Here is a 27,639-nt window from a genome sequence, read left to right as displayed (position 1 = left end):
GAAAATTTACCACCGAGACGAGCTGAAGTAATACGGAGGATGAAGGCAAAGAACGAGAGCAAATACTTGGACGAAGAATAGTTTGTCAGTGATTTTTTTTTAAATTATTAGGACTATCGTGTGTTTTTTTTCAATGTTTTTTTTGGTTTGTATGGTATTTTTAGTTTACTATTTAATGAAATTATGTTTTATTAATTTATATGTTTTTTTAGATATATGACATAAATAAATAAAAAAAATAAAACGAATTAGAAATATATGAAATGAATAAAAAAAATAAAACAAATTAGAATAATAGAAACTAAAACATTCAAAAAATAATAATAATAAAAGAAATAGAAAATAAAACGTGTCAACCCATGTTATTTGGTGTTGCCCATTTCAATCTTTGGTGTTATAACATCAAATTATGACTAGGATGATGAGGTAGACAATTTGGGTGTGATAACATATAATAACATGTTGCCTACACCTAGTAGTGTTAATTAACTTGTGATATTCATAACATTTTTAGATTTGAACTAATTGCATTTATTTGGGAGGTCTAGATTGACACCTAGAAAAATAATCAGAAAATTTCCAACAAAATTATGTTAATTAAGCATCAGCTGCTTTTACTTTCTGAATTAGGTCAGCATCGTCTTGAACTGTGGAGATGTTCTTAGCTCCATTTTCTCCAATCGACACACCAAATTGTTCTTCCAAAGCCATTAAAATCTCAACCTGTTTGAACGAATCAATTAAATAAGCAACCATACTTCCATGATAATCATCATCATCATCATCATAAGAAAACTGAAGGAAAAAAAACATGCGGTGTCAAGGGAATCCGCACCAAGATCAACGAATTTGGTTGTTGGGGGCAATAGTGGTCTCATTGATTGACAATTGCTTGGCAATGATGGTCTGCATTATCTTCAGAGTCTCTGGTTCAGCCTGTAGAACATAAGATAACGATGTAGAATTTGCTACAATTACAGTGAAGATTGAACGGAGCACTTGAACGTTATTAAATTCTTACGGCTGAGCATGAAACTGTGGTCTTGAAGCAATGGGAGATTTGCAATGATCTTCTCTGTGATTTGAAGATCACGAGTTTCTGTCCACCCTACATCAGAATTCAGAAACAATTACTATGGTTATTTTGTTTCATACCCATAAAATTACGAGAGTATGTCTATGGACTATGGGCATATATATTACCATGGTGAATTAGGTGGAAGTGATTCTAGATGGAAGATGGGTGACTGCATTTGTAAAAAGGGACTCCATTGATGGAAGTCGAGAAGAAGCTAGATTAATGAACGGGCTTCCTTAGTCCGTTGATGCAAAGATCGATTGATGTGTTTGTAACGTCCCAAAAATACGAGCCAAAAATTTCTTTTAATAAAATATTACTTTAAGCAAAGTCATCAATCCAAAACATAAACAGAGTATTAATTTCCAAAACACATGTTCGTTATCAGAGTAAACATTCCCAGGCTGTCTAATTTATAGTGTGTGCCATGCGATCACCCCGAGCTCTTCCCTCCCCTACCGGAAGTACCTGAAACCAAAACTGAAAACCGTAAGCACGAAGCTTAGTAAGTTCCCCACCCTACCACATACCATGCATAACCACATACTGCACATACTGGGCCATGCCCGCTATCATGGGCCTCGCCCCCTACCTCGGGCCTCGCCCGCTACAACGGCCCCACCGCTCCAGGCCCCGCCTGGCTTCGAGCCCCGCTCGGATACAGATCTGTTTCACTTAGGCCTCGCCTGTCACAGGGCCTCTCCCGCCAACAAATAATAACACATAAACATATCACAACACATAAGCTAAACACATACGAACTGATCCTGTCCTAAGGCCTCGCCTATCCTGGGCCTCGCCCCTTCCCCTGCTACTGATGAGTCATTGAACCCCGTCCATGCTCCTACTGATTGTGAGATACGGGCCCAGCCCCACTCACTCTTTTCCTAACTTGGGCCTCGCCCCTGATCTGTTGCTAATGAGATGTGGAACACCATCCACACTCTGCTATTGGTGAGTTGCGGGACCTCGCCCACACTCACCTCCCTACCAGGCACATACAAGCATCACACAGACAACAAGTATAAACTATCACATAAACAATTCCTTGGGCACCCGCCCGCTATCATTGGACCTCGTCCTGAATATCATACTAGCATATTGTGCCTAGGGCTAACCCCCGGGTCTTCTACTCATAACTACATGGGCCGGCATTATGGGCATAGACCCATTCACACAAAAGGGAAACTCACCTGCACTGGCTGAACTTGCTGATGATCCCACTAGCCGCTGCCCGACAACTCTCTGTACTCCTGCTCCACTCGCTCCCCGAGCTACCAATATCAATGCAGCACTGAGTCTAACTGACCCCCGAAAGACAACCAAGTCAACTCTGGTCAAAGTCAACCTTCCAGGTCAACCCTACTCGCCGATTTCATATGTTCAGAGTCCTTCCATTCGCGACTCGACTCACCGAGTCAATCCATGACTCGCTGAGTCTACCGATTTCCGAGTCCTGACCTGTCCAACTCACCGAGTCTCCACTCGACTCACTGATTCGAGTCTCAACTCGAAGGGTTTGGGGTTTCGCGACATGAGTCGCCGAATCCAAGAACAGACTCGCCAAGTCCAAGACAACCTTCAACAGACTCGCCGAGTTGTTCTTCCAACTCGCCGAGTTCCTGCCCAACTCCATCCGACTCGACGAGTTGTTCATCCCACTCGTCGAGTTCCTCCAAATCTTCATGCCACTCGCCGAGTCTACTCAAAGGACTCGTCGAGTCCATTCAGATCTTCATACATGCAGAGGACTTTTGAGTCATGCATGGACTCCAAACTGTAGATCTACCCTTCCCAAGCCTATTCCTCACGTAAAGATGCAAACTTTACGTGTAGAGAAGGAGATCTAGGCAAAATACACCATAAACTAGGGTTTAAGGCAAAGAGGCTCCATAATCAACTCAAGGACAGATACTTTATGCTTCTCAAGACCATAATATGCTTAGATCCAAAGTAGCAGCTCCTGCTCCACTCGCTCCCCGAGCTACCAATATCAATGCAGCACTGAGTCTAACTGACCCCCGAAAGACAACCAAGTCAACTCTGGTCAAAGTTAAAGTCCTGGTCAAAGTCAACCTTCCAGGTCAACCCTACTCGCCGAGTCACCCTACTGACTCACCGAGTTCATATGTTCAGAGTCCTTCCATTCGCGACTCGACTCGCCGAGTCTACCGATTTCCGAGTCCTGACCTGTCCAACTCACCGAGTCTCCACTCGACTCACTGATTCGAGTCTCAACTCGAAGGGTTTGGGGTTTCACGACCTGACTCGCCGAGTCCAAGACAACCTTCAACAGACTCGCCGAGTTGTTCTTCCAACTCGCCGAGTTCCTGCCCAACTCCATCCGACTCGACGAGTTGTTCATCCCACTCGTCGAGTTCCTCCAAATCTTCATGCCACTCACCGAGTCTACTCAAAGGACTCACCAATTCCATTCAGATCTTCATACATGCAGAGGACTTTTGAGTCATGCACGGACTCCAAACTGTAGATCTACCCTTCCCAAGCCTATTCCTCACGTAAAGTTGCAAACTTTATGTGTAGAGAAGGAGATCTAGGAAAAATACAACATAAAGTAGGGTTTAAGGCAAAGAGGCTCCATAATCAACTCAAGGACAGATACTTTATGCTTCTCAAGACCATAATATGCTTAGATCCGAAGTAGCAACTTCAGATCTGGTTTCTAACTCAAATGGATAGCTAATCATGGCTAAAAAGCCCCCAAAACTCGCAACCATAATAGATCTAAAGGAGGGAAACGGCTTAATACCTTCAATAACTCAGAAAGTTTCTCCAATCTTCAGATCTAAGGCCAATCCTTGAAGCTTCAATGATTCCCCTTCTTCTTCTTCCTTCAAATCACTCAAAAAAAGGCTTGGAAGCTTGAATGAGCAACAATGGGGCTTAGGGTTCGATGTTCTGGGTGAAAGAGGCAGTAAAGGAACCCTAGGGGAGAAAATGAGACGTTTAAATAGGCTCCAAGTCCCGAATTTAGGGTTTTCCTCGCACATACCAGACTCGCCGAGTCTCCTTGGCCGACTCGCCGAGTCGGTCACTTACTCCTCGACCCGGATCCCGCTCGGACTCGCCGAGTTCCTCCTAGGACTCGCCAAGTCGTCCCTTAAAATTAGGGTTTCCTTTCCTTTCTTGGCCTTCCTGACTTTGGGTGTTACAACTCTCCCCCACTTAAACTAAACTTCGTCCTCGAAGTTTGCTATGGCCCACCGCATGCGATCTGCTTCCAATATTCCACTAAATGATCCATCACCAGCTGCCTACCTTCACTGGTCATTCGCCCGGTCATTCCGACTAACATTAATCCTTGTGGATAAAAATCTCGGGTCAACCCTGACCCTGAACATTCTGGAAACACAACTTACTCAACCGACAATCCTTCTGGTACTCACCGAGTACTGCACTGAACCCATAGGGGTTCACCCCTTCTTTCCTTGCACGATTTCCTTGCCTCCCCAAGGCAATGCTCCATAACCAACTATTTCCTCTGTCACTGCGAAGATCCTATCTTCACCAATTCATTACTCCCGCTGCCTCCAGTTCGGGTCATTATCGCCAGTATCCAATGGGCATTTCTTTCTTCTATAATTTGGTGTCGAGCACCCCACGATGAACTAACTGAATTCCACCATACGCTGCATACCCGCACTGCTACTGACTGGAAATTCTGTTATTCCTCATCTGACTTTCCGGATGAACTGAGACCACCCTGGTCCCTACCAACCTATCAATATCTGGATTACCGTCTCCCACCGATCGCTGTCCCAACACAACTACTAGTCGCTCCCAGCGACTATTGAAGAAACTTCGACCACCTATAACTGCTCAATCTATTCTGCCATACAAGCACTACAATTCCTGGGATCCCTGATCCCCTATCTTGACACTAAGGTCCCTACCAGGTCCTACCTGTGCTGCTAAAACTCACGGGTCTCGCCCACGGGTCTCACCCACCTCTATCCCTCTAGCCCTACTTGGGTAGCCATTCTCGCTCGGGCCTCGCCTACGGGTCTCACCCGACCATACTACTGAGCAACCCTGCTCTCAGGTCTCACCTATACTGCTATTCTCCTACGGGCCTCGCCCATGGGTCTCACCCAACTATATCCTGGAGCGGCCTCTCCCAAGGTCTCACCTCTCTAGGGCTATACAGGCAGCTCCCTATCATTCTCATCCACTACCCATTCCTGATCCCTATCTGATCACTAGGAGATAAAGGCCTCGCCCCAACTCCGCCAACGAAGCTACTATGGAATGCTACGGCTTGCCCGCAGTCTTACATCACCTTCTATCACCGTTTGCTAGTGAATGCTACGGTTGCCCCGTAGTCTGACAACACTTCCCACCACTGACTGCTAGTGAATGCTACAGCTGCCCCGTAGTCTTACAACACTTTCCACTACTGACTGCTAGTGATTGCTATAGCTGCCCCGTAGTCTTACAACACTTTCCACTACTGACTGCTAGTGAATGCTACGGCTGCCCCGTAGTCTTACAACACTTTCCACCACTGACTGCTAATGCGAAAGCACCCCCATGTTATCCGTTCTCAAGATCTTCCTTCTGACTCACTCGAGCCCTACATGAGATCCCCCCATCCTGAATTCCCAACCACATACTAACCATCACCAGTACATGCACTGGCTGAGGGGGGGGGGGGGGGGAGTTTCTCAAGCTCCCAACCCTGGACTTCTCAATCCATCAATGTTGTACCACTTCTTTTTCCTTCTCGGAGGTCGCACACTCATTCTGGATCTGTATGCTCTTACCTTTGCCCGCTCGGAGGATTCTCCCCCACTTCGATCCTGCTTAACCCTTGATGCTCAATGCTCGAAAAGAAATCCCCATCCTCGCTACCATTCCATAAACAACCTGCTGAGGAACCCCAAGCTTACCATAGCTAGGGATCTAACCAATCCATTTCTAAGATCATACGGCTCCGAATTAGCGAGACATACCAAGTCCCTCCCAGGCATGCTACAGTTACTGCATCCTAAGAAACCTTCCCCAATAGAGCATGTCCCTAAAATACCATTCAAATATCCAAGGTATGCAGATGGCATATAACTCGATCACAAGCACGCCGCACAAAAATAAAATACTCATACCGATAACGATGCAGAACCATAACAATATAATCATGCACAAATAAAAGAGCTGAAAACGGAAATCGCATACCTGCAACGTCTGATGCTGCTCGCGCCTCCAAGGTAGTCATCTGAAAAGCCCTGCCTCCTACCGCAGGTGCCTCTGCACGGCCCTAACGGCCATCTGTGATCCTCAAAGTTGCAGGGGCAGGTGTCATCACCCGTCCTGCTGAAAACAAACTGGGGCATTGGGCCTTCTTGCGGCCCCGCTGATTGCAGTGAAAACATAACAAGTCTGATCCCTGTGTCGTGGTAGCAGTACAATCCCTGCTAAAATGACCAGTCCGACCGCACTTGAAGCAGCCAGACTCACCGCCGCTACCACTACTGCACGCACCCCCGTGCACCCTGCCACACTTCCCGCATCGGCTGCGGTCCTGATAATCCCTCGATCTCGAATCCGATCCCTTGGGCCTTTTTCCCGAACTTGCGGCTACCTGAACCTCACCCGGCTTCCTCTTTCGGATCTGCTCCAAATCAATTTCCCTCTCCCTGGCCCGAGAAATCATATCTTCCAGCGTCTTACAGCCGGATCTGCTCACGAACTCCCTGATGTCAGCCCTCAACATCTCATGATATCGGGCCTTCTTCATCTCCTCATCCGCGACATACTGCGGTACAAGAAGGGCCCTCTCCCTGAACTTGGCGGTGATATCCGCCACAGTCTCAGTGGTCTGCATCAAATCCTGAAACTCCCGTGCCAACTGCTGCACCTCAATAATTGGCGAAAACTCCGCCCTGAACCTGGCCGAGAAATCGCTCCAAGTCATCGCGTCCAACGTGGCATCATCCCCCCAGAGCATGACCAATCTCCTCCCACCAATCCCTCGCTCTGTCCTTCAGAAGACATGAAGCGAGTCTGACCTTGTCCTCCTCAGGACACCGGCTCGAACGGAACGTGTTGGCAACATCAGCCAACCATCTGCTACTAGCGATGAGGTCCCTAGCCCCATGATAATCCGGTGCCCCGCAAGCCCTGAACTCTCGAAATGTCAAGGTACGCGCTCCCATCAAAGCCATCATCTTGGTACGGAAGGCTCCCATCCTCTCATCCAAAATCTCCAATATACCCTCCATGATCGTGCCAAAGATCACAGGAGTCTGATCTAGAATACTGCGCGTAACCTCGGTGAATATCAACTCCCTCATTCGCTCCTCGAGCTGCTCGGCCCTTGAAACCGAGCCTGATCCCTCTCCGACGCCTGATCCACCCGCTTGTCTCTCTCGCAACGTCACCGTGCTGAAAATGTACCACAACCACTATCAGAATACTAATCATTGATACGAGACCAAACACACCCTACCAGGTTCCCGGTCTTGTCTCGGCCTTTCCCGAATCGAGTACGGATCCTCTATTTTCAGTAGTACGGGCCCATACTACCTTCCACATCTATCCGTACTTTCCTCAGGAATTGCTTCGACTCCACCAGGTCCCTTATCCACTACTACTGCTCCCAGCACTATCTCATCCTAGGCTTACCCTAGGGAAACCTCTGACTCAACTCAACCAGTCCTCAGCTGCTGAAGGTCTCCTTGTGATGCCAATTAGCCATTACCTGGATACCATCACATGTGACGAGGCTCAGATAATCCTCCGAGTAAAAGACTCGTCCCTACAATGGTTAGACTCAAACGAGAGCTGCGCAATAGGTCCAAATCCAGCACTCTGAGATTATTCATCCTTGATCACATGTGACGTGACGTATTCACCTAATGGCTAACTCCCATCACTCAAAATCCCATAATGCACAAAGCAAGCAGCATTCAGACAAGGGAAAATCTAACCACAACATACTCAAGCAATCATATCCACATAGCAAGAAACTGAACTAGCATGCAACACAAACTCATAAATTCACACAAACTCATAAACTCAGGCATAACCTAAACAGGCTATCCTACTACTGTCTGATCAGCACTATCATGCAGCTCAAAGCACATATAATAGGCACATAAGACATCATCCCTAGATCCTTAGTCCTAATCTAGCATGTTGTTCTATTAACTGATAATCATAACATAAACTTATATGGGTATTTTGGGGTACTTACTTGAGCTCGGCTGATTGCATGCACCACACCCTTGTCTCTTATCAAAATTCTTTTCTTTCTGAATTCTTTTCGCTTTTCGAAAAACTGTTTCATTTCTAAAACTCTTTTTACAAAACTTGTCTTTTCATTTTGAAAACTTTTATCCCAATCCCTTAGTTTGAGTTCATACACACCTGAGGGTATGTCCGAATCCCTCAAACCAAGGCTCTGATACCAACTTGTAACGTCCCAAAAATACGAGCCAAAAATTTCTTTTAATAAAACATTACTTTAAGCAAAGTCATCAATCCAAAACATAAACAGAGTATTAATTTCCAAAACACATGTTCGTTATCAGAGTAAACATTCCCAACCGGTCTAATCTATGGTGTGTGCCATGCGATCACCGCGAGCTCTTCCCTCCGCTACCGGAAGTACCTGAAACCAAAACTGAAAACCGTAAGCACGAAGCTTAGTGAGTTGCCCACCCTACCACATATCATGCATAACCACATACTGCACATACTGGGCCACGCCTGCTATCCTGGGCCTCTCCCCCTACCTCGGGCCTCGCCCGCTACAACAGCCCCGCCCCTCCAGGCCCCGCCTGGCTTCGAGCCCCACTCGGATACAGATCTGTTTCACTTAGGTCTCGCCTATCACAGGGCCTCGCCCGCCAACAAATAATAACACATATACATATCACAACACATAAGCTAAACACATACGAACTGATCTTGTCCTAAGGCCTCGCCTATCCTGGGCCTCGCCCCTGCCCCTGCTACTGATGAGTCATTGAACCCCGTCCATGTTCCTACTGATTGTGAGATACGGGCCCAGCCCCACTCACTCTTTTCCTAACTTGGGCCTCGCCCCTGATCTGTTGCTAATGAGATGTGGAACACCATCCACACTCTGCTATTGGTGAGTTGCGGGACCTCGCCCACACTCACCTCCCTACCAGGCACATACAAGCATCACACAGACAACAAGTATAAACTATCACATAAACAATTCCTTGGGCACCCGCCCGCTATCATTGGACCTCGTCCTGAATATCATACTAGCATATTGTGCCTAGGGCTAACCCCCGGGTCTTCTACTCATAACTACATGGGCCGACATTATGGTCGTAGACCCATTCACACAAAAGGGAAACTCACCTGCACTGGCTGAACTTGCTGATGATCCCACTAGCCGCTGCCCGACAACTCTCTGAACTTCTGCTCCACTCGCTCCCCGAGCTACCAATATCAATGCAGCACTGAGTCTAACTGACCCCCGAAAGACAACCAAGTCAACTCTGGTCAAATTCAACCTTCCAGGTCAACCCTACTCGCCGAGTTCATATGTTCAGAGTCCTTCCATTCGCAACTCGACTCGCCGAGTCTACCGATTTCCGAGTCCTGACCTGTCCAACTCACCGAGTCTCCACTCGACTCACTGATTCGAGTCTCAACTCGAAGGGTTTGGGGTTTCGCGACATGAGTCGCCGAATCCAAGAACAGACTCGCCAAGTCCAAGACAACCTTCAACAGACTCGCCGAGTTGTTCTTCCAACTCGCCGAGTTCCTCCCCAACTCCATCCGACTCGACGAGTTGTTCATCCCACTCGTCGAGTTCCTCCAAATCTTCATGCCACTCGCCGAGTCTACTCAAAGGACTCGCCGAGTCCATTCAGATCTTCATACATGCAGAGGACTTTTGAGTCATGCATGAACTCCAAACTGTAGATCTACCCTTCCCAAGCCTATTCCTCACGTAAAGATGCAAACTTTACGTGTAGAGAAGGAGATCTAGGCAAAATACACCATAACCTAGGGTTTAAGGCAAAGAGGCTCCATAATCAACTCAAGGATAGATACTTTATGCTTCTCAAGACCATAATATGCTTAGATCCGAAGTAGCAACTTTAGATATGGCTTCTAACTCAAATGGATAGCTAATCATGGCTAAAAAGCCCCCAAAACTCGCAACCATAATAGATCTAAAGGAGGGAAATGACTTAATACCTTCAATAACTCAGAAAGTTTCCCCAATCTTCAGATCTAAGGCCAATCCGTGAAGCTTCAATGATTCCCCTTCTTCTTCTTCCTTCAAATCACTAAAAAAAAGGCTTGGAAGCTTGAATGAGCAACAATGGGGCTTAGGGTTCGATGTTCTGGGTGAAAGAGGCAGTAAAGGAACCATAGGGGAGAGAATGAGACGTTTAAATAGGCTCCAAGTCCCGAATTTAGGGTTTTCCTCGCACAGACCAGACTCGCCGAGTCTCCTTGGCCGACTCGCCGAGTCGGTCACTTACTCCTCGACCCGGATCCCGCTCGGACTCGCCGAGTCGTCCCTTAAAATTAGGGTTTCCTTTCCTTTCTTGGCCTTCCTGACTTTGGGTGTTACAGTGTTATTCGTGCACAAATATATACGAACAGAAACGTAATAATTGTTGGTTTGAAAAGTGACGAACATAACAATGTATAGGTAGTATCTTTTGGGCGGTCAAAGCTTATATATTATAAGATATGGAAAAATGACTTACAGGGACAACTAAGTTTTCAAACCGTTAAAAAAACCTCAATTATGTTTTGTTTGTTCAAAAAAAACTAACGAACTTAACCTTTTGTCTAAAAAAACCCAACTAACTTATATTTTTGTTCAATTCTCGTTAGGATCAACCTGTTAATAAAAATCAATGAATGACAGGCTTATGACATTGAATTAAATATCGTAAAAATGACTTGTAAGACCAACGAAGTTTCAAAACCATTCAAAAAATCTCAATCATGTTTTGTGTGTTCAAAAAAACTCAGCGGGCCAGTGAACTTATGCTTTTGTTCAATTCTCATTAGAGGCAACCAGATTCATTTGGTATACACTTAGTTGACAAATGACATGACATTATATTTAATGAAATGGAATAAATATATTAGAATTGCCCTTTATATATCGATTTACGGCTTGGAGAAGAGAAAAACAAGCGACGTCTGTGTTCGATCTCTTATAATGGCTACTTCTTCTTCTTCTTCCTCTCAATCATTGATGTCCAACTCATTATCTACAAAAAAGATATTTGATGATGCAAATCATTGTGTATGTGGAAGCCCTTCACGAATTTGGACATTTAGAAGGGAGGATAATCCAAAGAAAAAGTTCAGGGCTTGTTCGAACAGATGGGTAAGTGTAATTAAAAGTTTTATCATGTCCATTTTTGTGATATGTGCTCCAAGCTTAATGTCGTCTAGGAATGGCTTCGTTTGGGTTAAGCATGAGAATCACAACAAAGAAAGAACCGACGTCGGTCTTCGTCCGGAAGATGGTCCCGAAACGAAGCTCCGATGGTCTAGTTAGTGGTTTTATGAGAGAATTAGGTTTAGGAGTAAGATAGAGAATTATGGGATCCCTCCTTCTGAAGAGGAAGGGTTTCTTTTATACCTGTCGTCGTAGGAGTATGTCCCCGACAGTACCTTTTGTCTTGTCTGGGCCGACAAGACGTGGAGGCGTCCCATATGCTATTGGTGCAGAACTGCCACAGGACATCGCTCTGAGTGCTACACTTGTTGCTATGGGAAGCAATTAATACTATTTTGGTTTGCTATATACCAGAGTTTCTCGTTCTAAGTTGGATCTTAGCGCTAGGGCTAGGTGCGAGGCCGCGAGGGCGAGAGCCCGGTCCTGGCACTTGCACTGGGTAGCGACTGTTAGCTAAGTCTTCCTTTGAATAATTGTTTTGTTATCTTTAATGTATTCCTAGAGGGATACATCAACAAGCCCCATAGGCTAGTAAATGTCAGTGTTAACCTGGTGTAGCTGAGTTGTTCTAGCTTAGATCAAGACACCTGTTCAACGGAGATGGCTCTAACGCCCACAGATGTGATGAAGCCATATGCGCAGACGGTTTCATCATTGTAACTTGTAACGCTGCGTTCCTGGTATGCATTTAAAACATTATTTTCCTTCTTATTTTAGAAGCTACTCGACGAGTCAGTAGCCCTAACTCGTCGAGTAGTAGCGGGTTAGCACGTGAAGTTGGCGTGGCGACTCGACGAGTCCATATTCCGGACTCGGCGAGTCCGCCAGTTTGGATGAAGCCCTAATTTTCAAGGTGTGTACCATATTTAAACACCATTATAGCCCCAAACCAGCCTCCTTCACCCCTCGGAGACTTATTCCTGAAACCCTAGGCTCCTTGAAGTGTGTGTGTGTGTGTGAGTGATCTTTGCCCTTGTGAAGGAATCTTGGTGCATTGTTGAGAAAGAAGAAGAAGGAGAAGGTAGAAGAACTCAAGGAAGAAGAAGTAGATCCAGATTATACTCCTCTTTGGCCATCCTTTCTAGTAATAAAGCTTTCATCTTGGTTATTGTATTGCTAGATCTAGTTTGTCCCCAAATTGATTGTTTAGAGCTCAAAAACCCCAAATACCTAGTGATGAAGCTTTGTAATCAAGCCATATCTTGGATCTAGCCTCTCTTGAGTTCCACGAGCTCACGAAGGCCACCTTTTGGCAGCCATGGCTTTGTTCTAGTCAAGTAACCCTCATAATAGCCAAGTTTGAGTGTTATTGATTCATTGCATCATAGATACACGTAAAGTTAACAACTTTATGTGTTCAAATAGTCCCAGAAACCCATATCTATGAATTGGATGCACTAAAACTGATTAGAATCGACTGAATAGAAACTGCATGCAAAGGACTCGGCGAGTCGTTCTTCTGACTCGACGAGTCAGGTCGCGAGTCATAGATTCCATGTTCAGTAGTAGTGAGTCTGTTTAGTGAGTGGAGTAAAGACTCAGTGAGTTGAGACATGGATCTGAGTGTAGAGGGACTCGGCGAGTCTACGCCCTGACTCGGCGAGTCCAAGGCAATCTCCTTACCCGTAAGAACATACTCGACGAGTTTTTCCTACAACTTGGCGAGTCACAGACTAGACGTGTTCTTATGTTGAAGGTGAACTCGACGAGTTAATAATACAACTCAGCAAGTCGGATGAAGGTTGGCAGGATGTCAGTAAAGAAGGAGAACTCGTCGAGTTTTGGTTAAACTTGACGAGTAGAGTTGAGAAGGGGAATAGAAGGAAAGATAGGGACTCGACGAGTTGGCGGCCCAACTCGGCGAGTCAGGTCAACGGATTGTTGACTTTCACCAGGGGGTAAAATAGTCATTTTACCCTAAGATTAGTTATCAGTGTTTGATTAAGTGTCTTTTGGGAATTGTAGCCGAGGAGTTATCGGAGCAGTAGTCACACAGTTCCCGAGCAACATTTCAGCAGCCAGCCTTACGAGGTGAGTTTTCCTTCCAGTAGGAACGGGTCTACGGCCACAATGTTGGCCCCTTTAGTTAGCAGTAGTTTCAGACTACATTCTGATGCAGTAGTTCAATATGCTTGGTGTCTTTGTGATACATGCATGGTATGTGTTATGTGTTCCGGACTATGGTCCGATGCAGTATGCAGTATATGTGTTCATATTATATTCTATGATTATGTTACGCTATGTTCAGTCAGTTCCGGACTTCGGTCCGATGCAGTGGGCAAGGCTTAGTTAGTTCCGGACTTCGGTCCGATGCAGTGGGCAAGGCCTTAGTTAGTTCCGGACTTCGGTCTGATGCAGTGGGCAAGGCCCAGTATGTGCTTTATATATTATTGTATGGTATGTGGTAGTTTGGGGGAGCTCACTAAGCTTCATGCTTACAATTTCAGTTTTGGTTTCAGGTACTTCAGCTAGCAAAGGGAAGGGCTCGTGATGATGGCATGGTACACACCACAGTTTAGCCTGGGAGATTGACTCTGATATTTTGATATGATCTTGACACTAGTTTTGATTTGATAATTTATGATGACATTTGAGATACACGATTCATGGTTTTTATCTTTGATATTATGGTTTAGTAATGTTTCCAAACAAAATTTTTGGGTTGTATTTTTGGGATGTTACATAACTATTCGGTTTTCCTGCTTTGTATTTAAAACTTTCCTTATCATGGATGATTTTCTTTTTTACGCTTCTTATTCTTCAACTGCTTGTTCATTCTCTTCGTTTATTTTCTCTCTCATCTCACTTTTGTTATCGGGAAGTAATGGCTACACCGAATACCGGGATTGAGCTAACATCAAGTGAATTCAAGGCCTTGCAGACCCGATTTAGCTTTTTGCTTGAGCACGAGGTGTAATATCCTCAAAAGGGAGCGATCATTTCTTACCCGCCGGAGGGTAACGTTGGAGTCTCCAATTCGATCTTTGAGGCAAGTCTAAGGCTGCCGACGACCAAATTTTTTGACGAGATCATGCATCAATACGGCTTCTCTGTGGATGATCTAACTCCCAATGCCGTCAACAAGATAGTGGGTTTCAAAATGGCTTGTCGAGCCCTGGGAGTGCTTCCCCAGTTCTGGGCTTTCAAGTACTATTTTAACTCCTCTATCTAATTTGAGGTTCATAATTTCTCTCAATAACGGGGCATCCATGCGTTCATCATTAACTAGAATGTGCCCAAGAAGAATTGGCAAGACAAGTGGTTATGGGTGAATCGCAACTTGGTCGATTATGGCTACTCCCACAGGACTACTTTTTCCGAACGAACGCCTCAAATGTGGGGTGCTAGCGAGATTGTGGCACAAGCGTTGATGATCATTTCCTTTAATGGGGATGATTGGTAGGATTGCATGTTGGCTGCAGTCGGTATGAGCGCCGCCTGTAGGGCTCGTGGGAAGATGCCTCAGTTCTTCGTGGAGAAGGATGGTGAGTATTCATCTCCCCCCCCCCCCCCCCTTTATCTCGAAGGGGAAAAGTTAGGAGTTTTTCTGATTTCCCTTATGTGTATTGTTTGTTTTGTTGTTTTGTTTGCAGGTCGTGAGAGGATCATACCTTTCGAGATGGTCTTGCAGGGTAGGTTCTAGTGAAATTTCCAGTATCGAGAAGTGCCCTTAGTGGAGATACTTCCTCCACCGGTGAGTACTGATCATGATATGGCTCTTGCTTCTCCTACCGTTATCGTGGGGCAAGGATATGGTCCTCAGGTTAACCATGATTTGGTTGAAGCGCCTGTTGAGGGTTTTTCTCGTGATGATCCTCTACTTCCTGGCCTCGAGGACGAGATGGCGAAGGAGGTGGCAATTGGAGGGAGTTGGTCGACTACCAAGCGGCGGATAGCCTGGTTGGACTCCCCGACCACTTACTGAAGGCGTCAGTATTAGCACTATTGGAAGGCGTCTTCGTAAGATACATAATGTGGATTTCCTGCTGGGGGAGTCCGATGTTGTGGTGGACATTCTCGATGATGACGCTCCGAACTTGTCGGGGAGAATGAATAAGGAGGTGACTAAACTGCCTCGTGAACCAAAGGAAGAACCGGAGGAAGCTACTGACCCCGGGGAAGGCGTCTTCGAGAAGGAGTCTAAAGGTGGGTTTCAATGTGCTTATGATTTTACTTCGCCTTTAGCGAAGGATAATGTTGTTGCAAGTTCCTTTTCCCTGCCCTTGGCGGCCCCTAGTGTCTACATCCCGGAGTGGAGGCTCACTCGAGAGTGGGGCCGACATGCGTTCCCTCATGTCACTATCGAATCCTTGGAGCTCCTATCCAACTCTCATATATCCAACAGTCTCCAGTACGCAGCGGTGCAAGTTGTTACTTACTTGGTGTCTGCTGCTCGGCGGCTCCACCATGTAAGTTCGGATTTAGCGAAGTTGGCCTTTGTTAAGGCCAAGTGGAACGAATTAAGGGAGAAATTGTTGGGGCTGGAGGAGGAGAAGCATAAATTCGAGGAACGTGCTGACCTCTTTGCCGGAGAGAAGGCATCCATGGAGGAGCAAGTGGTGAACTTGGACGGGTCAGTAGAGCGTCTTTCCCGATGAGTTGAAGTCTTGGTGGAGGAGAAGAAAGTGTTGGAGGTCCGAGTGAAGGAACAACATGGGCAGCAGGAGGCGGAAGAGTTGATGATGAAGGCTGCTGAGGAGGATGTGATAAAGAGCACTGTAAAATTTACTTTTGAAAAACCAATTGTAACCCAGTGCAGTGGGTTTTACCTTGTATCAAACCAAAGCACAAAATTAAAATGAAGAACATTGTAAAATTTTAGCTTGAAGAAAGAAAAGGACCACCAGAGTAAAACGAACTTATGATAGCAATTCCAGTAACTTTCTTGTTAGACTGCCTCATCCTTTTTTAAGCACCAACTCTCCTGTAATCTTCGTAAAAGAGAAAAGTGGAACCAAACACATCAAGAACAATCAAAACCGGAACACAAAAAAATTGTAATTTCATTTATGCTCCCGAAAGAAGATCATGGTAAACCAAAGAACAAATAGCATAATACAAACCTTCAGATGAAGCAGGTTGCAATAAGCTTGCTGATAACCATTAATTACAATCTTAAATGAAGATGGATGCATGAAGTTGTCAATTTGGAGCTTTGGGCCGCAACAAACCAAACACAGGTGCTATCAAGAGAGAAAGCAGGAGATGGTGTTTAGATGTCGTAAAGATGAAAGGAAGTGTAACCTGGATGTATTAATAAATCAACATGTATTCAGATGGTGTTGTAAGCATCTGATTGGAAGAGGAAGGTGGCAAGAGGCAAACCTGAACAAGATGTACCAAACTGAGTGGCTGAATTTTTCCAACCTCAAAATGAAGCCTCTTAGGGTTGAAGTTCGGAGACTATCTAAATAATAGAAATAGGGAGTTCTCTATCATATTAGAGTCTCGAGACTAAGCACGAACGAGATCCCCTTAGGAAGCAAAATATATCATAACATGCCTTGGATCTAGAAGCCCTACTGTTGTTGGGCTCTGACTCCGCGTACCTCCTGACACCTTTCAAAGCACTTTCTAGTGTGTGCTTTAGTTTCCGAATGTCTCGTTCAGCGTCACGAGTCTACAAGCCTTTCTTATTTAAGTGCTCGCTCTTTGAATCTTCAGGAGGGGCCGTCCCTAACTAACAATCGACTCAGGATGATGAATCACTTCGTGTCGACCTGTTGCCAATAAACTTTCCAGCCTCATATGAGAATGGAAAATTGGAGCATTTTCTGCATCGATGGATGAAGAATCGCAAACATAAGAATTTTGGTTGAAAGTGTTCCCAGAAAAAAAAAATATATACTTTCAAGAAACAGCGAACACGAGTGAAGTGGCTATACCTATAAATCCATTCACGGATCTATATGCTCCTATTGGAACTTTCAGTTCCATACTACCATAATGAAATTGCCTTTTATTTTATTTTTATTCAGATCGGATTTATGGTTGCTTCGTTGGAGGATCGCATAGTTTGTTATGTCAACAAGCACACTCATTAGCATGATCCTAAGAAAGCTACACTGTGATTTTGATTTGGCACCATTAAACCAAGAAGCCAAAAGATGGTGAAGAGATGAGCTTTATAAAAGTAATCCACATTGAGAGTGGGAGAGAAATGAGACCCTATTATCCTAGCAATATCACTTTGTGAGAGGTGATCCACTCTTTCTATGCAATATGCAAGGAGAGGAACAACAAACACATTTGGAGGCAAAATTCATTCCAAACCTGAGAAAACTGCTATCAACAACAATGACATTAGATCTATACTCTAGAAAGCTATGCATGCAACAACGAGCATGGGTTGACCCGAGGCTTAACTTTAATTACTTCTTTCACGACGAGAGAACCGCGTCTGCAAGTGGTGGAAGGCCAAGTGGTGGAGGAAGGCCCCTGAGTCAAATGGCTAGTGGTACTCAAACTCTATTTGTGACAGCTCCTTCATATTGGCTATTTTTTTAAGGTAAGGTCGGATCTTTGCATTCTCAATAAAAATGCCTATATGTAAAGCTAAAGCGTTGAGTTGAAGAGGGAACAAGTCCCCGAGAGAGATGAGAAATGGGGGAAAGAGGAAAATTACAATCTCTTATGGAAGACTTCCCATTCAAAAAGTTACTGTTCATACGTCGGGCGAGATTTAAAGTATAGCATAATTAGTTTTTCATTCGTCTTCCCTTGATTATTATCTTCCTAAAGTTTTACGACTTGACTGTTTGTGAGAACCCTCGGATCTCCATCGTCCCACCACCATTGTCGTCTTTGATCGTCATTTCGCAGCTGCATACAAACCACCATCTTCTCGATTCTCCAACGTCCCACTGACACTGTTGCCTTCCATTGTTGTTTATTAGATAGTGGTGTTTGAGCGGTAAGGAAGAAAGAAAGAAGAGATGGGAGAGAGAAAGGTACAAAAATACTACTATCTGCCAGATTTTAATCCGGCAAAAATTCCAAGGGGGAGAATGCCGAAGAAATGAAGAATCAGCAAAAAAAAAGGTACGTGATATGCTTCCGATGAGCATCCGCTGCAAAACATGTGGAACATTAAGTTCAACTCACGTAAAGAAGAGAATGTTGGCGAGACTTATCTAGGGATTAAAATATACCGTTTTTATTTCAAGTGTACACAGTGTTTAGCCGAGATAACCAAAACAACAGACCCTCAAAACTCCGATTATGCTTTGGAGTTAGGGGCTGCGAGAAATTTTGAGCCCTGGTATATAGAAAAAGAGGTTGAAGAGAAGGGAGATTTGATGAAAATGATGGAGAATAGAATGTGTGATTCAAAATAAGTATGGACATTCTTTCTACACTCCATGAACTCAAGTCCATGAAGTCAAGACATGAAATTGGAAGGGTTGATGCGATGCTTCAAGTCAGAGAAGCATGAAGATTTCTCAAGAAGTTCCGATGATGAAAACCAGCAAGTCGACTAATGGAGAAGGTGGCAGTTTTTTTTTGTTCCCAGCATGAAGTTCTCTATTAAAAAGAAGCCATCTAAGTCCAGAAATGGAGTACAATTGTTATGCCACAGACAATATGACAATGAAGATGAGGAGTAATCAGATCTTATTGTATTTGATGATTCTAATATCCTGTTTGTGGAATGTTCTGTTGATTTTTTTAGTATGATAATCAAAACTTCAAACTGAGATTGAAAATCATTGAAACTGGTTTCTGTTTTCTGATGTGGATTCTTTTTTATTGCCATTATGTTTGATTGATGTTTGTAGACGTTGTCAAAGTCAAACGGCCATTAGAGTTAAAGAATGTCCTAAAAGGGTCGACTGCCATTTGGCTCAAGCTTCTATATTTAAGCTTCCCTCTTGTGGTTTGTTTTTCTTCCATGGATGTTTGACTAACCGGTTGACCCGTTTTGCATGTTAGCTTCTTCGCCTTGAAGAGGCAAAGGGATTACCAGAGGGTAATAAATCATTTGGTATTTACCAATACATGAAAGAAACATCAGCCAACTTTGATTATATTTTAGGTTATATAAAAGAAACAGTAACATAGTTTCATTGATTTGTCTAATACAGCATCCAACCTTGGTTTCTTCCTATTATAGGCTTATAGCATCTTACTTGAAAAATCTATCGAGTTTTAGGAATGTCATCCAATTACAAAGCCATTTTCACTAGTGTAATTGGGTAGATTTAGTTTGATCGATGTTTAAAGACTTTGTCAAACTCAAATATCCATTAATTGGAGTTAAAGAATGCACTTACATTAATTAAAGTCTCAGACTGCCATTTGGTTGCTGTTCCAACCAAGAAATATATAATTAATTAATTTTTGCTATTTTTGACATGCAAGAGCTTCTTAAACAAACGACACTTGGACATGGCCAAATAGAGTTGGGTAATCATTATCAAAATGTAAACATGTCATACTCATAACTACAGTACAGGAAGAAGAAGAAGAAGCCACACTGAAATACAACAAGTTATAATCAACCAAAATCTCAAAACTCAAAAACATTAAACAATACCTTCAAATTAATAGCGCCTGCAAAAAATATATATAACTTTTTAATATAATTCCTCAAACGAATCATTGACCATCTCTCACATACCACTTATGTTTTAAACAGAAACCAAGAAAAAGACTGACCACCTTCTGCATGTCAGTAAGTAACCTCTTTCTTCCATGGCAGAATTTTCCGGCGAGATAGACCACCACCGCAGCTCCACCTCCACCCACCGGCCTCACCACCCAACTCCATCCCGCTCCCACCAGTCTCCTTCTCTCTCATTCTACAGCCCTCACACATACCCATTCCCATCTTCACAAAGAACCCGACATAACAACCACCGTGTACCTCCCACCACCCCTTTTGCCTCCGACAATGACCGGTCATGGCAAGCTGAGATCTCATGGCAGTTTGAACCGCAAAACAACCGTAGCACCGCCGCCCTTGGTGCAGCTCTAAGCCCATGGGCCGGGCCCACACCCTCACACTCACCCTCCCCGGCTCCTACACCTGGCAACCGTGTATTCCGCCAGTCAGCTAACGAATTTTATCTTTCTCGTACTTCTAATAGTTATGATGTTAACTTTCGTAACTTTACAAATCCACATTATGAATATTCCACTGTGTTGTCTCCTACTCCTGGTAGAATCGAACTCCAAAGCTTTGTCGACAATCATCAGCCACATAGCACTTCCTTCAATGCTGGTTACACTAAGTCTCCTACTTTTGCAAAAATGGGAAATCGTACTCCTAGAAAAAGTAATGCTGAATCTTTTATAAGTGATTATGATGATGATGATATAGAGAATGAAACAGGAGGAAACAAACAAGATCCCCGATGGTTCTCTGTTTCACGTGCTTATGTTGATCATGATCGTATGGGGGGATATGATTATGATGGGCAAAATAGTCCTTATGGGATTTCTTTTAGGAGCCATGATTATAATAGTAATCATAGTCAGTATCTTCAAAGTTACGTGGAGGAGGGGGACGAGGTTGATGAGGATGAAATTGTAGCACCAAAAAGCATCGGGGTTTTTGGGTTGTTTAAGTATTCGACAAAATTTGATATGTTTCTTGTAGTAATAGGGTGTTTGGGTGCTTTGATAAACGGAGGGTCTTTACCATGGTACTCTTATCTTTTTGGAAATTTTGTCAATAAAATCGCTTTGGATAACGACAAGGACCAGATGATAAAAGATGTCAGAAAGGTAATTTATTTATTTTTTACTCTTATTGAGTTACTTCTACATCTTCATCTAATTTTTTTTTTTGGCGTATAAACATCAGGTTTGTGTGCTAATGGCGGGGTTAGCAGGAATAGTGGTGTTTGGAGCGTATTTACGTAAGTTTCTTTGTGTCATGGGATCTTTTTATCAAGTATAATTATTTAACAATATGATTCTTATAATTTGATAGAAATTGGTTGTTGGCGATTGGTGGGAGAAAGATCAGCTCATAGAATAAGAACCAAATACCTAAGAGCAGTTTTGAGACAGGACGTTAGCTTCTTTGACACAGACATTACTACTAGTGACATCATGCATGGAATCTCAAGTGATGTTGCTCAAATCCAAGAAGTTATGGGGGACAAGGTATAATCTTTTTAAGAAAAAAAAACATGATCTATGTCGACTACTTTTGTGTCCTAGTTGGTGTTTGACTTGGTGAAATTTGTGAAATGCTACAGATGGCACACTTCATTTATCACATATTTACCTTCATATGTGGCTACACAGTTGGATTCTTAAAATCTTGGAAGGTTTCTTTAGCAGTTCTTGCTGTGACTCCATTAACAATGTTCTGTGGCATTGCCTATAAAGCAGTCTATGTCGGCCTTGCTACAAAAGAAGTGGTAAGAAAGAACTAAAAATTTAATAAAACCATAAAAAACACTCTGACATATTTATTTATATTCATCTAATTTTTGATGTTTTATTACAGAATTCTTACAAAAAAGCCGGAAGCATAGCAGAACAAGCCATAAGTTCAATCAGAACTGTGTTTTCTTTTGTAGCAGAAGAGAATTTAGCAGCAAGATACGATGCAGTATTGGATGAATCAGTTCCAGTAGGAAAAAAACTGGGTTTTGCAAAGGGTATAGGAATTGGTGTGATATATTTAGTTACTTATTCAACATGGGCATTAGCTTTCTGGTATGGATCTATTTTGGTATCAAGAAACGAGTTATCTGGTGGTGCAGCCATTGCTTGCTTCTTTGGTGTCAATGTTGGTGGCAGGTAACTAACTAACTGACTGACTGACTAACTAAATAACCAACTAATTAATTAACTTGTGTGTGATACAGGGGATTGGCGTTATCTTTATCATATTTGGCTCAATTTGCACAAGGGACTGTAGCAGCTAGTAGAGTGTTTGAAGTTATAGATAGAATCCCAGCCATTGATCCTTATAGTACTTTAGGAAGAAAGCTTGATAATGTTCGTGGAAAAGTAGAGCTTAAAGGTGTTTCTTTTGTCTACCCATCTCGCCCAAATGTCCCAATTTTGAATTCTCTAAATTTAGTGATTCCATCTCAAAGAACTTCAGCATTAGTTGGTGCTAGTGGGGCAGGAAAGTCCACCATTTTTGCTCTTTTGGAAAGGTTCTATGATCCTAATGAAGGTAATTAAGAGCTGGATATAGTTTAAATTACAATTTGGTTTTGAAGCTAATCTTGGTATAAAAATTAAAAATGGCAGGTTTGATAATGGTGGATGGTGAAGATATAAGAAGTTTACAAGTGAAATGGCTGAGAAGTCAAATGGGGATGGTGGGTCAAGAGCCTGTCTTGTTTGCAGACACAATTCTTGAAAACATTTTAATGGGGAAAGAGAATGCCACTAAGAAAGATGCTATTGCTGCTTGTGTTGCAGTGAATGCACACAAATTCATATCTGATTTACCACAAGGGTATGACACACAGGTAGGGGACAAAGGAAGCCAGCTGTCAGGAGGTCAAAAGCAACGTATTGCATTAGCTCGTGCTATGATCAAAGATCCTAAGATTCTTCTTTTAGACGAGCCCACAAGTGCTTTAGATTCAAACTCTGAGTCTCTTGTTCAATACGCCATTGATAACATCTCAAAAGGAAGAACCACAATTGTGATTGCTCATAGACTCGCAACTGTCAGAAATGCTGACATGATTGTTGTTCTTGAGCAAGGATCTGTTGTGGAAATTGGTGACCATAATCAGCTCATGACAAGAGAAGGAGCTTACTTTTCTCTCATCAAGCTTGCATCTGAAGCTGTTTCAATGAGCCCAGTAGCTGAAAAGGGCGAAATGGGTATTATAAATCATGAAGCATCTGGTAATTATGATCTGTTGAAATCAAACCATGTGTATGAGATTTCGTTATCTGGGTACATGAAATCCGCTCAAGAAGCAAACCAAGTAGAAACAGAGAAAGTATCATCATACGGGATTTCTCAAGTATGGAAATTACAGAAACCAGAGGCGAGTTTGCTTTTTGTTGGCGTAATTTTTGGTATACTTGCAGGTGCGATTCTCTCTCTATTCCCATTGGTTTTAGGTCAAGCCCTAAAAGTCTATTTCAATCCAGAAAAGTCAAAATTGAAGAAAGATGTGGGGTACCTTTGTTTGGCATTGATCGGATTAGGGTTTGGGTGTATTCTCACCATGACGATTCAACAAGGGTTCTGTGGTTTGGCGGGAACAAAGCTCACCAAGAGGGTTCGCGATGTTCTTTTCCGGTCAATGCTGAAACAAGAACCGGGTTGGTTTGACTCAGACCAAAACTCAACCGGAATACTTATTTCAAGGTTGTCTGTTGACTGTATAAGTTTCAGATCAGTTCTAGGAGATAGATACTCTGTTATTTTCATGGGGTTGAGCTCAGCTGCTGTTGGACTTAGTGTCTCGTTTTATCTTGAATGGAGATTAGCCCTTTTGGCTACTATTCTTACTCCATTTACACTTGGCGCTAGCTATTTTAGCTTGATTGTCAACATTGGTTCGAAGCTTGATAATGGTTCATATGATAAAGCTAGTGGTATAGCTTCAGGTGCAGTATCAAACATTCGTACAGTGGCAACTTTTGCAACTCAAGAAAAGATCGTTCAGTCTTTTGAGAAATCTTTGTTGGAGCCAAAAGCAACTTCTGTGAGAAGATCGCAACTTACAGGGATAGCATTAGGGTTCTCTCAAGGTGCAATGTACTCTGCGTATACTCTGGTTCTGTTTTCTGGGGCTTACCTTGTGAAAGAAGACTACACGACGTTTGGAGATGTGTACAAGATCTTCCTGATCCTTGTTTTGAGCTCGTTTTCGGTTGGACAACTGGCGGGTCTTGCTCCAGATACTTCAATGGCGTCTACTGCAATTCCAGCGGTTTTTAATATTCTTAATCGTAAGCCATTGATTCACGGGAAAGACAAAACGATGGAACGATCAAGGCCGTATGATGTGGAGTTTAAGATGGTGAGTTTTGCTTATCCGTGTAGGCCAGATGTGACTGTTTTGAGGGATTTCAGTTTGAAGGTGAAAGGTGGAACCATGGTGGCGGTCGTCGGAGGGAGTGGTTCTGGGAAATCGACAGTCATATGGTTGACACAACGGTTTTATGATCCGATCCGAGGGAAAGTTTTGATGGGAGGAGTGGATTTGAGGGAGCTTGATTTGAAATGGCTGCGTCTTCAAACTGCTTTGGTGGGTCAAGAGCCTGCTTTGTTTGCTGGCACCATTCGAGAAAACATACGATTCGGAAACCCTAATTCTTCAATGTCGGAGATTGAAGAAGCTGCTAAAGAAGCTTGCATTCACAATTTCATCTGTGGTCTCCCACTAGGTTATGAAACTGAGGTATAATTCTGAACAAAATCACAATACATTTTGTAATTTAAATTGTTGTTTACCTTAAGGATTGCCGGTTTTTAGGTCGGCGAGAGTGGGATTCAGATGTCAGGAGGTCAGAAACAACGGTTAGCAATAGCTAGGGCAATAGTGAAGAAATCAAAGGTGTTGTTACTAGATGAAGCAACCAGTGCACTGGATTTGGAATCGGAGAAGCATGTTCAAGAAGCGCTTAGGAAGATCACCAAACGGACCACCACCATAGTGGTGGCTCACCGCCTCTCCGCCATTAGAGAAGCCAACCTTATAGCGGTGGTCCAAGATGGTAAGGTGTCTGAATATGGAACCCATGACACACTCATGGCTTCCCATGTTGATGGTGTTTATGCTAGCCTTGCTCGAGCTGAAATGGAAGCTAATGTTTTTGGTTAATTGAGAATCCCTCATTTGTATACTGTAAATAATCTTATGAACTATTTAGCTATATGGGTCTGGGTATACGTTAAAATGTTTCGTATCGGTATAATATAAGTTAAAATTAGGGGTGGCAAATCGGGTCATCGTGTCTTGTTTTTGTCTAACACGACACGACACGATAAGGTTTTATATAACACGAACACGACACGACACGATGTTGTGTTTTTTCTAACTAACACGAAAACGAACCAATTAAAAAACAACAAACACGACACAACACGAAAAAATAACATAATATAATAATTAGTGTATTTAATTAATATTTAATCATACATAACATGAGAAACATGAGAAACACGAAAAACACGACAAATAAATGCTAAATCGTGTCAATATCGTGACGAATTTTGAACACGAACACGACACTACACAACATCGTGTTTTTTACACTTGACACGAACACGAATTTGAATTTCAGTTTCGTCCTAATTTCGTTTCGTGTCGTGTCCATAATTATCACCCCTAGTTAAAATAGTCATTTTACCGGTTTTAACCGGTAAAAAGGACTATTTCTAAACGGTAATAACAACCATATTGGTCTAATACGCACAAAAAAAACCTTAGTGACCTAATAAGGACAAACTAGAAACCTTATTACCCTCCTAAGTCATTAACTCTAATTATTTAGAAAACATGATTACTAATCAATGTGACTGATTTGTTTGACTGAAAATAGTTGTTTCCATTTAAACTTCTCTCACAACCCTTCCAGAACTTCTAAATCCAAAAACTCATATGATTGATGATGTTCATTATATAAATATGCAACATTTTATCAATAACTTCTTTTTTGTCATTTAAGCTTACATGAACACATCTATATGTACAAAAACAATCTTACTTTGATATCTCCCATCAATGTCTACATTTGATAACGAATGAAAATGTAAAACCAACGGGGACTTGTAGAGGATGTCTATTATCAATTATTTTGTAAAAAGCAAAACCACAACATGAACTAAGAAACTGAAGTTGCAAAATGAATAAAAAAATCAGCACATAAACAAACATATACAAACTATATACAACACATAAACGGAAGTTTATAAAGCATGAAACTTAATGACAACAAAAGTAACTTAAAGGAGACTTTGTAGAAAGAAAGATCACCCTTACTTGCCACACATGGTTGAAGACATCAACAAGAAGATCAATCTGACCATGGAATCCACATGTTGTCTGATCATGACTTCAATAGATGAACTACTGAAACGTAAGAATTGCAATTGAACTCTGTTAGCATTTGAAAAGGGAATGAGGGTTCCAGAGAAGACGACGAAGGGTTAAAAAAAAATTTGGACCATTTCTCGATTTGTGCGTGTCATCCTTGCACAGGGGCCATGCTAATCTTCTCTGTATCGTTCCAATTTTATCGGATGTCCCCAAAGGGACGATTATAGATGAAGAGCTTCGCCATATAGAGGAGTAGCAGGTTATATGAGACGACACGAGTTCTAAACGAAGTAGTTTACTATTGATGGTCATATATTCTCAATGTCTTTAAAATTAGGGATAATGACTTAGGAGGGTAATAACAACCATATTGGTCTAATACGCACAAAAAAAACCTTAGTGACCTAATACGGACAAACTGAAAACCTTATTACCCTCCTAAGTCATTATCCCTAAAAATAAATTATAGCGGTACAGAATCAAAGATAAATTCTTTTGATAAGTTTCTAACCGACTCATCTTTAACTTATCGAAACTCCTTATAATTTATAGTTGTCTAACAACTTTAGGAACTTTTTTTTGTTTATTTCGTCAAACACTAAAAAAGACATATCAACTTATAGTGTTTTAACACTAGATAAACTAATCCAAACATTTTTTTTAAACTTTATTTTGACATTGTTATAAGTTAGAAAATTAAAAATATTTTTAAAAAAGCTTAGGCCCTGTTTGGTAGCCTCTTAATTGAGAAATTAAGAAGTAATGTCTTAATTTTTTAGATTCAGACCGTTTGATTGGATATGAATTTATGCCTCTTAATTTATTAGATGACTCTTAATTTTTCAGACGTGGAGGCGTGTTTGAACTTAAAAAAGAGAACGACTATTCCTTTTTTGCCCTAATACCTCGCTCCTTTCTCTCTTCTCTTTCTTTCAGAAACATCGACGCCCCTTCCCACTGTATCTCCGATTTCGCCTCCCCTCCACCACTAGCCGGCCACCTTCTCCGCCAGTGCTGCCATCTCCGTTGGCAGTGAACCCCCAAGTCCACGTATGTATCCTAACAACAAAAGAAATCAAACTCCACTTCTTGTCCTGTCTAAAATTTCGATCGGCACACACCCTTTTCGATTCTAATTGTAG

General features: G+C 42.7%; 1 protein-coding gene, 1 non-coding gene and 2 pseudogenes across 2 annotated transcripts; 2 read left to right on the top strand and 2 right to left on the bottom strand.

Moving 5' to 3' along the window:
• Positions 1–487: 487 nt before the first annotated feature.
• Positions 488–1,206, bottom strand: LOC111882744 (uncharacterized; annotated as a pseudogene).
• A 17,242-nt stretch (positions 1,207–18,448) lies between these two features.
• On the top strand, positions 18,449–19,574 carry LOC111882733 (uncharacterized; annotated as a pseudogene).
• Positions 19,575–20,207: 633 nt separating this feature from the next.
• Positions 20,208–25,331, top strand: LOC111882420 (ABC transporter B family member 19). Its single transcript, XM_023878792.3, has 8 exons — positions 20,208–21,242; positions 21,322–21,376; positions 21,451–21,626; positions 21,722–21,886; positions 21,976–22,271; positions 22,340–22,656; positions 22,734–24,856; positions 24,932–25,331. Exons 1-8 carry the CDS (start codon positions 20,208–20,210, stop codon positions 25,277–25,279), a joined length of 4,515 nt encoding a protein of 1,504 aa, XP_023734560.2. The 3' UTR covers positions 25,280–25,331.
• Positions 25,332–26,613: 1,282 nt separating this feature from the next.
• LOC111882931 (U6 spliceosomal RNA) lies at positions 26,614–26,716 on the bottom strand. The gene has a single exon (XR_002847299.1). It is a non-coding gene; the product is annotated as a U6 spliceosomal RNA (small nuclear RNA).
• Between the last annotated feature and the right edge of the window lie 923 nt (positions 26,717–27,639).

This window comes from Lactuca sativa, chromosome 1, assembly GCF_002870075.4.
Source record: "Lactuca sativa cultivar Salinas chromosome 1, Lsat_Salinas_v11, whole genome shotgun sequence".
Classification (NCBI taxonomy): domain Eukaryota; kingdom Viridiplantae; phylum Streptophyta; class Magnoliopsida; order Asterales; family Asteraceae; genus Lactuca; species Lactuca sativa.
This window is presented reverse-complemented; position numbering and strand designations above follow the sequence as displayed.